At 40.4% G+C, this 10,292-nt stretch overlaps 1 protein-coding gene across 1 annotated transcript; it reads left to right on the top strand.

The window, feature by feature from the left end:
* Positions 1-1,864: 1,864 nt before the first annotated feature.
* Positions 1,865-9,356, top strand: LOC121148869 (probable histone-lysine N-methyltransferase PRDM7; the record flags this gene model as incomplete). Its single annotated transcript, XM_040969217.1, has 6 exons — positions 1,865-1,941; positions 3,336-3,340; positions 6,980-6,997; positions 7,207-7,500; positions 7,853-7,922; positions 9,196-9,356. Coding segments are annotated over exons 1-6 (598 nt in total), but the record flags the coding sequence as incomplete, so codon positions are not given.
* Between the last annotated feature and the right edge of the window lie 936 nt (positions 9,357-10,292).

Raw genomic sequence — 10,292 nt, 5'->3', positions numbered from 1 at the left:
TTGGCTCTGGCTGTTGCTGTCACTTGGAGAATGACCCATTGGATTGAGGATGTTTGTCTCTCCTTCTCTCTGGAAATCTTCCTATGAACAAACATAGAATCTTAAGAGAGAGGGAGAACCCTCAAGCCTTGAGACTTTGGGTTTAATCATCAGAATTTATCAAATAAGCAATGACTTAAGTTTCCCTTTGTGCTCATTCATAATTTAAACAGAATTGCACGTTAAACTCATGTCCTCATCTTTGAAGACAAAACTACATCCTCTTTCTCTGGGCAATGCATAGGTAGTCTTGCTAGTGTTTGGAGTTATTTATTTTCTATTTCCTAAGCAATGCACCATGAGTTTTTATGTGTCCAGGGGATTACAAATACTTCTAAAATTTTGGCACAATTTGGGTCATTAAGAACTTCTCCAAGTTTTCTGAAACATTCATTCAGCATTTTCTGATGAAACAGACAAAGCCTGTCCAAGGAATTCTAAGCATTCTTCTTTTGTTTTTGTTTGTTTGTTTGTTTTTGCATTGGGATTCAGCTATGAGAGCATGGTAAATTGTAACAGCAGTATTAGAAAAATTAAACTCACAATAATGAGTATATAATATCTAAAATATATGTATGCATATTTACAGATCAAGAAGAGTACTTATGGAGAGGTGGATGAGAGTACACCTGGATTCAAGCAAATTGATATAGGCACCAGCTCATCCAATCCCCAAATCAAATATTCTCTGAATGAATAATATCATTTTCAGCTTTTATCACCATCTTTCTTTTTGAACAATCATCTGATTTCACCTCTTCTCACCTGTGCAGAGAAAGTGGAAAACATCTGGAGGAAAATAGCCCCAAATACACGAGAAATACAGACACTGCTTTTCCTTCAGTATTCAAACACCTCAGACATTTCCCATGTTTGCTAATACATTAAAGAATGCCATGCACCTGAAAACACTTAGGAATCCCAAAGGATAACTAAACTGATTAGTGAGTTTCAAAGTAAAAATATTACTTTGTCATTAAAGTGAAAGCCAAACGGGCCTTCATATAATGCAATGAGTGTGAAGGAATCATCAGGAACAGCAAGTTTACTAGACACAACTGCCTTAAAGAAAGGCAGGAAAGTAGGGATTCATCCTAAGAATCAAACATCTCAGAAGAGCACTCTACAAAAATCTTTCGTAAGAACGATAATTTCAGGAGTTGTCTCTCCAGGCCCACAAGGAAGCCCAAGGAGGGTGAGGGTTGATGAGGATGGTAAAGCTGTGAGAGGTGCAATTGCATGCTTGGGTCACACTCAACACAAAACGAATAGAGCCTCTAGAAACATGATTACATTTTAAGCTTGTTGGGGGCTGATCCACAAAACAAAATGGGATAAGGTTACTTAGGCTATATGCAAAAACTTTATAGAGAGGAAGTCAGTTTTCCTTGCAGTTTCCCATGGCAGAGTACCTGAGTTCAACCCTCTGACTCTACCATATTTTAATATACAACTTAGTGTTGCTTGGTGATGAGACAAGTGATTCAGATCTTACCACCCTCCTGGGAGAACTGGATAAAGCTTTCTGATCTGAGAATAGATTGCTTGCTAACAAGGTCACTTAAACAGTGAACTTCCACACCCCCTTCTGCCATCCGTGTTCTCTGCCTCAACCGATGTGTCAATCTCTATATGTGTCTTTCTTTGTCTTTTAAATAAACAGCTGTTCCAAAGTCAGGAGAAATGAATGAAAACCAGAGATTTTTCATGAAAAAAAATATCCATACAGTTTTCCTTGTCTTGAAAGCCCTTTCTTTTTCTAAAACATGAATCACAAAATTATTGATAACTTCACTGACTTAGTTTTTCCATCTCAGTACTCAGAAGAAAGGATGAGAATAAAGAATTTCAGATGTACAACTTACAAGAAAGAAAGGGTCAGACATACCAAGAGTTTAATGAGTCTGAGAATTGTGGGGCTCAGGGGCAAAGAGATCACACTCTTGCACTGCAATGGCTGGTGCTGAGCCAGTCCAAGGTTAGGAGCATCTTCCTGGTCTCCCACATGGGTGCAGGGTCTCAATACCTTGGCCTGTCTCTACTGCTTTCCCACGCCACAAGCTGTGAGCTGGATCGGAAACAGAGCTGCTAGTATTAGAAATGATGTCCATATTCATCCTGTCGTGTTTATAGTGAGGACTTCAGTCACCAGGCTACTGTCCCAAACTCTGTTAAGCCATCACACCAGAACCCTCCTCTGACATTTTTCAGATATTTACTAGCATTTCTATGTATGCACACTCAATTCTAATGTCAGCATACATTAGATATTAATGTCAAATATTTAAACAGTTGCAGTTGTATCTTAAAAAGCATAGACAGTTATATAAGTAAAACTTACAAGGCTCATTTTTCAACAAGCTGAATCCTTTAAGTATTTTATCCCAGCTTTTTCTTTCCATTGCATGATAGCCATACTTCTGTAGGACAAAATGTTCTACAAGCTATTCTCTTCCTTAATAATCTGCTAATTTTCTTGATTTCCAAATGGAAACATTCTCTAAATAAAAGCATACCGAATTTTAAATGCAATTGCTTTAAGCAATTTTTAAGCATTTCTTTCAATTTGTGGAAACACATTTTAGCACAACCTGCCTTAAAACTGGGAACGAGAAGTTTTTCAAATAACCTTATTCTAGCTGATTTGGGAATTCTCCCTCCTCAAAAGAAGGCAGATAAGAATCACAATGAGTACCTGAAGGAATCCAGTGTTCTAAATTCCTTACTAAGGGCAGACTCCTAGCATGCTCCTTCCTTTTCCATGGCTGGTAGGCCTGCAGCTTCTCCTTAGCTTCTGTTTATTTGAAGTCCAGAGAGGTGAAAATCTTCAATTTGGCTGTTGTCTTAAGAGAGTACCTAGGAATTTATTAGTTATCAATAAGATGAAAATTAGTGTAAAGGTGATGTTAAAATACTGTTGTTCTTCAATAGGAATCAGATTTCAGTTCCATTTTCTTAAAGGCAAAATTCAGAAATTATACATATGACAACCAATTACACTATACATTTCAAAAGATTTAGTTGTTTTCCTGTAAGGCAAAAATCTCACATACTTCTTTGTAAATAAGAACACAAGTAATTTATAATCAGGGCCAATTTCATGATTAGGAAACATTTTGACCAATGAACATAAAAGCTCATTTACTTTAATAGCTTATACAATGCAACAAATTTAACCTTATTTTTATAATATTGTGAGATTATAATCCAAGTTATTTTAAATGACAATTATATTATCCAAATTCTGTCTCAATCTTTGAGAGTTCTAGGGATCCTACAACTTTCAAAGTCTTGAGACCTGGTTTCAAACTCTGAAGATTTTAGAAGTGTAAATTTGTTAAAGAAAAAGTACATTTATCATTTAACTGAACATGTTAACGGATACTGTATTTTAGACCTGATCAGTGTCAGGACAACACTGTAAATTGAAGACTAAGCAGCAATAAAACAGTATATGAACTTTTCCTCAGAGGAGAAGGTGAGTCTGGTCTGGCCAAGTCCTTTTAGATAGGTTAAACCTCATTAAAAATTTTTTATCAGGAAAGAGAAAAAGGAGTTAGTCATGATCCATCCCATCTCGTCTGTCAGTCAGGCATACACGCACCCAATTCTCAACAAGGACAATAACTTAACAATTCAAGAAAAATATGTAACTGGAAAAAGAGTATTAAAACAAAGTCTAGTTTTTCTCCAGACTAAAATAGAACACCAACAATAATGAATAAATAAACATATGCACAATCTCAACACATCAGAACAGAGAGACATTTAACTCTCAAACATTTTGCACCTTCCGAATTTTTCTTTGACATATTTTAACGTGGAAATGTGTATAAAGCAAGTCATAGGTTCATCTCATGCTTTGAGTTAAATTAACAGTGGATTTGGACCAGTTTATATCAGATTGCATATATATACATATATATACATACATTTATATATATATATATATATATAAAAACTCTTAAATCAAGTTGCAGAATATGTTTCCTTTTCTTTTTTTTTCCAGCTTCTTATGGATGTTAAATCACTTATTTCTTAGTCTGCCCCTCTCAGCTTGGGCTGAGGGCTATGAGGTAAAGTTAGAGAAATTTAGATACTGAGGGTGAGAGTGTGGTTAAGTCAAGAAAAACTGGAAATGCAGGTTAGAACAAAGGTTAAAATGGTTACAATGGAGAGTACTATCCCATGTGTGTACTATCCCATGAGGAGAGCAAATGGAGACCTTCAGAGAGAGGAAGATGGGTCTGTCCTTGCAGCAAAGTTTCGGCCTGGATCATGAGGGATGAAAGGATTATCATTCAATCTTATGTATGCCTGAGCTAATTCTGGGAGCAAATTTACAACATAAAGGCTATCAGATAATAGATTAAAGAATTCTTTCACTTTTGAGAGTGAAGTTTTGCTAAAACTACAGCAAATAGTTCCAAACACTGTGTTGATTCTTGGCATGGGTAGGTCAAAATATGTCTTATAGACATGATCAGATAGAAAAACCTCTGCTGTAGCCCCTTCTCTTCCTCCATCTTCATGATTTGATAGTACAAGGCAGGATTCTCCCATTCCAAGAGATTGAAGAAGGTGACTCACTTCTATGGCCCATAATGGCAGCCAATCATGCCGAGATAACCTTCAAGGAAGCTTGCCAGCCTGTTGATCTTTCTCAAACTCACTCATAATTACTCATTCAATCAGGGACAACAGGCTTTGCTGTCTCAAAGTCTTAACACCTAAAGGCTAGCTCTTTGACCTCCTGAATTAGATCTGCCAGTTGATCAAGACAAATATAAACTCTGGGTGCCCCTTCAATGCATAAATGTACCCACTGGAAGGGACTATCCTCCCGGACAAGGGCAGCTATAAGCTCGGGAGAATTTGAAAATGTCCACAGTTGTAACTCTTTCTTAGGACAATAATGAAAAAGTAGCCTTGCATAGGGCCTTTTGAGTCTCCTGTAAGGCTTGTGCATGAGGGAAACTCGTCTCCTAGCATTTTGCCTTTTCAAATAATGGCAGTAATTGCCCTGTCGACATGGGTAGTCAAGGGCATAGCCAATGACCTCTCCAAGAAGCTTTTGAAATTCTACTGGTGAATATTGTTCCTTATTGCTTAGCTGGGATTTCAAGGGGGAGGCATTTTCAAAACATAATTCTGTCCCTAAAATTGTAGAAAGAGAGGGGTTTATTTGCACCTTCTCTGAGGAGACATTCATGTTAGCTCTGTCTTAAAGCTCTTTTACCTTTTCCCAGACTACTTGCAATTCCTGAGTTGTACGGGCTCCCAAAATATTATTCAAACTGCCGGGATACAGGGTTGTTGAGAAAGACCCCAAAGACTAGTCTCCCCCCAGGGTGAGTGAGACTCATTTCTGCCACAGCTTTCTCAGGTCCCCTGCATTCCAGGGATAACACACTGCCACTGGGTGGTTCCCTTCAGGGTTAACACCAATGGAAGATCCTGAACTGGCTAGTGGAGACCCACCAGAAGTCTTGCACCTGGAGCTCTGTGCTCTGGACTCCCCTTGACCTTAGGGGTGGTTTCCTGCCCTCTAAGCTTCCCAGAAGCTCTTGTCAGTGTGGCTGAGGTGGGCCAGGACCAGTGTTTTGGGCGTCAGTTTTGCTCTTTTTCCATTCCCAAGTATCACGTACAAGTAAATTAACCAATGTTACCCACAGTGCCAATGTGACCACAGTCCCTCAGGCCTTGACTGCCTAAGTATCTGGGATTTAAAACCCTCAGGACTTTAGCATGTATTTTAGCACCCTAAGTGTGGGATCATCAATTTCCCCTCCTTTATTGCCCATGGCTAAAGAAAGAGAGCAGGGAGGAGAGTGCTCAGAATATCCAGTCAGGCCGTTGGGCCCAGACAATCCACTACAGAGTTCCAGGTGACACCGAACCTTTGCCTCAGCCAGAAACGGTTAGTCCTCTGACAGGATCACCCCAGAGTCAAGCATCCACAGCTGTCCCTAAAGCAGAAGAAGAGAGATAAGAGAGGCACTAGGATACCCAGTTGGGCTGTCTGGCCCAGGGGATCCCCAGCAGAGTTTCAGGTAATGCCAAAGTGTTGCCTTGGCCAGAAACTGTCAGTTCTCAAACAGGTTCACCCTAGATTCAGGCATCCATGGCCAGCTCCCACTGCAAAAGAAGAGAGAATAGGAAAGAAGCCAATTGGGCACCTAACGGCTCCCTTCCCTTACAACCTCTCAGGGGATTTGACCATAGCTATACCACGGTTGGGTGCTGCCCATGATTGTACAGAGCTGTGGGGTGCCTAGGGTCACTTCTGCAGGATATACTCCTGTTAGAGAAGAGGAATACTGTACCTTAGGTCACCTTCTTTTCTTTGAGACTCGTCTGAAGTTCCAAAACTTCCCTAACAGTGTGCTTTTCTGGTAAGACACTGCTCTGAAGCAATTTACAGCCATTCCTTGCTTCTCTTTCAAAGCCACGCAGTCAGGGGGTGAGAAGGTCCAGCGTTCATGATCCATGCTGGGTGCATGTTCTGCCGGGTATCCCCCACAGATTCCTTTAGTACCCTGTTGCTGGAGGGGATGAGCCTGCTGCCCACCATCCAGTCACCTGGCCTTTGAAAGGCAAAGGAAATGACAGGGCTACTGTCTAAGCAGTGTCGATTTATAGGGGAAATTCAATTGCCTATATAGGGTAAGGGATAACATTAGGCCTGGAATTTGGGGAAGTCCAGGGGGGGAGAAACTAGGAACCAATTACTAGGAGAATGACTGTAGAAGCCACCTCAAACAATCCAACGGTGTGTGGATGAGATGGCCATGGTTGATCAGCATTTCCTTGAAGCTACTTGACTCCTGTCCTGATTCATACCCAGGGTTGTCTCTTGGCCACCATCTTGTCCACTAGTCCCTGGAGTGTTAGTCGCATTCTTATTGACTTAGTGACCTCTTTACCCTGAGCACCACAGAGGATGATGATCACCTGTGTAAGTGACGCTTTAGCACATCCACAAAGAGAAATCCTATAGCCTGAAATCAAATTCCACTTGTAATTTTGTTTTGTATCATTCTGTCGTCTGGTAACTTTGGTTGCAAGATCGAGGCTGAGTGATGTGCGTAGTTGGCTGCTTCTGATGCTCTCTCTATCCACTATTGTTTGGTATCCTTTCCTAATCCCTTCCACTCTCATCTCCAGATTGTGAGAAGTGTCAGAAGTTCTTCCTGAAAAGCTGTGCTGCTCATGGACCCCCAGTGTTTCTAAAGGACAACCCAGTGGATAAGGGACATCCTAGTCCGGCTTTCCTCAGTGTGCCCACTGGACTTAGAATTGGCCCATCCAGCATTCCTGAGGCTGGGCTTGGAGTGTTTAATGAAGCATCTGATCTGCCACAGGGGTTGCACTTTGGTCCTTTTGAGGGCAAGATCACAGAAGTGGAACAGGAATCCAACAGAGGGTACAGCTGGCAGGTAAGAAATACATCCCTTTCCAGTCTGGTGGCTTTCCACCTGCCTGCTGTTTGTTTGGTCCATGTGTCCGGTTCATGTGTCCTTCTACACATTATGGCATGAGTGAAGCCAACATTATTACATCACAGAATCCTTACTGAAGTTCAGCATTGATGAGATCACTGGGCTGTAAAAGCAAAGCAGTTCGATCTCAGCTGTGGGCTTCTACTGTAAGGAAACAAATCAGATTAGGTTTATACTAACACTATGTTATGTCTCAAGATGTGGTTGGACTCATGGAATGTCATGGAACATGATGGTGGTTGAGTTAATAATTCTGCTGAACTATTCCCTTTCCAGAAACATATTAACTGATTTTTCTGAATCTCAAATAGCCAAGAGAACAAAAATCTATGAGTACATGGATGGTAAGGATACTTCTTTGGTCTACTGGATGAGGAAACAGCCATGCTTTCTACATGTGGAGATGACATTTATCTCTAAGACAAGATCATTGTCCTTTCCTTCATTGACTTTTCATGATATGTCCTCTTTGATGTCTATTTGAATGACCTTTGAATACCATGACCGGTTTGGAAAAGCACATTCTATATAAATACTATTTTTTATCATAACATAAACTACTATCTTGAATAAAAGCACATAAAAATGGGCCTTGAGGAATCTAGATCAACTGGGGCATTGACTCACTCTCTCTATAATTATCATTGGTTATGCCTTTCCTGCATCAAAAATATAATACATGGACATTGCATTAAATTGGTGTCCTGACAGCAAAGGTTTTTAGTCTTTTGAAAATTATACACTGTCCAAACAACTTGATACAGAAGGCCTTTAATTTATGAGACATAAACCATACCAGGCACAGTGGAAAAAAAGAAAGAGAGAAGAGAGCCAGGTTCTGGGACAAGCATTGTCATGCAGTGGGCTAATGTAAGGACTGGTGTGCCTACATTACAATTACTGGTTACCCTACTGCCAAACCAGTTGCTTCCCCATGCACCCTGAGGACGTTCAGAGGATGTCCTCATGCTTTGTCTTTGGCGCCAACTTAGAAGACCTGGTTGAAGCTACTGCCTGACACTGTGTCCTTTTTATCTCTCCACTCCATGCTTTTTCTTGGTATCTCTGTCTTCTGCCCCTTCTCTTCTTTGTGTCTCTGCCACTCAAATAGAAAATAATCATAATAATCTTTACCAACTAAACAAAACAAAACTGGAGATGTGGATGAGAGAACGGAGCTGCATCTGGATAATTGATTTGTGAGCAGTTCTGGGAGAGGCTAAAATAACTCCCAGGATGCAGGAGAAAGATCCAAGAGAAAGGACTTCAAAGAATTGCCTTTGGAAAATCTGAGTTGTGCAGCATGTGTGGTAGGCTAGAGTTAGCCAGTGTACATTAACCATATTGTGTGGCATAAAACTGAATGAAATTTGGGGTTTAGGAAAACTCTGTGTGCTTCATGCCCGGTCAAGGAGAAAGGTTGAGTAGGGTTTTGAGGATGAAGGTGAGGAAAGGAAGTAGCAAAGCATGCTTGTCAGAACAAATACGGTATCTACACCTTGGACGTGGGACTTCATTGATCTCACGAGAGAGATACATGTTTGCAATGAGAGCTGTTACAGAATTGGGCTACAAGCAGGATAGAGGCTATCAGAGAACAGATGAGATTCAAGTGTAACAGTGCATGGGAACTCATCATTTATCTCTGCACCAGGTATGTGAACTATGCCCAGAATGATGAGAAGCAGAATTTGGTGGCCTTCCAATACCACAGACAGATAATTTACCGCACCTGCCAAGTCATCAAACCAGGCTGTGAACTTCTAATATGGTATGGGGACGAGTATGGCCAGAAGCTGGGTATCGAAGGAAGCAGTGGGAAGAAAAAGAAGGGAAGAAAAAGGAAGAGCTCACAACAGTGAGAGGTAAGTAGCACTGTTGCTTTTAAAATAAGTAAAGGAGTCACCTGGGGAATATTTGTCATTCAACTCTAAGGAGTCAAATGGAAAATGACGGCTGGAAAAGCCCAATTCAAATGTGATTTCAATTTAGCAAAAACAAAGACTTACTTCTCAAAAGAAGGGAAGAGTTATAGAGAGACTCAAGCACAGGGAGAGAGAGAGAAAGAGAGAGAGAGAGAGAGCAGGAGAGAGAGAGAGCAGGAGAGATCACCAGTTACTCTTTTAACCCCAAAGGCTGCAATAGGGCCTAGCACGGCAGCCTAGTGACTAAAGTCCTCACCTTGGACACGCTAAGATAAAATATGAGCATCACATTATGTCCTGACTGATTCACTTGCTTCCAGCTTCCTGCTTGTGGCCTGGAGAAGCAGTTGAGGACAACCTCAATCCTTGCGGTGTTATAGCCACAATGGGGACCAGGAAGAAGTTCCTGATGTTAATTTTTTAGTTTGAAACATCTTGGCCTATGGTGGTCACTTGGGAGTGAATCAAAAGACAGATTTTCTCCCTGTCTCTCCTCCTCTTTGTATTTATATATTTCATATATATATATATGTAAAATATTATATTATGTTATATTATATCATATTATATTATATCATATATGTACTGTTTACACTATTTTTTTTAATCTGAATCTGTGAAGTCTATCTCTGGCTAAAACCAGGAGCTCATGTATTTCAGCAGTTTAACTGTTTTGTACTCATATCCTGGGTACATTAAAAGACCAGGGGATAGGATAAGGGGAAGCCAGATCTCAATCTAGTCATTGTATGCTTTAATATTATCATAGTAGTGACTTGAAACAATGTGACCTAATACTGACACATTTTTTATTTCTTTGACTCAT

Source organism: Ochotona curzoniae, unplaced genomic scaffold (genome assembly GCF_017591425.1).
Source record: "Ochotona curzoniae isolate NIBS_2020 unplaced genomic scaffold, NIBS_Ocur_1.0 contig_1831, whole genome shotgun sequence".
NCBI lineage: Eukaryota > Metazoa > Chordata > Mammalia > Lagomorpha > Ochotonidae > Ochotona > Ochotona curzoniae.
Note: the sequence above shows the minus strand (reverse complement) of the source record. Positions and strands in the feature narration are given on the sequence as shown.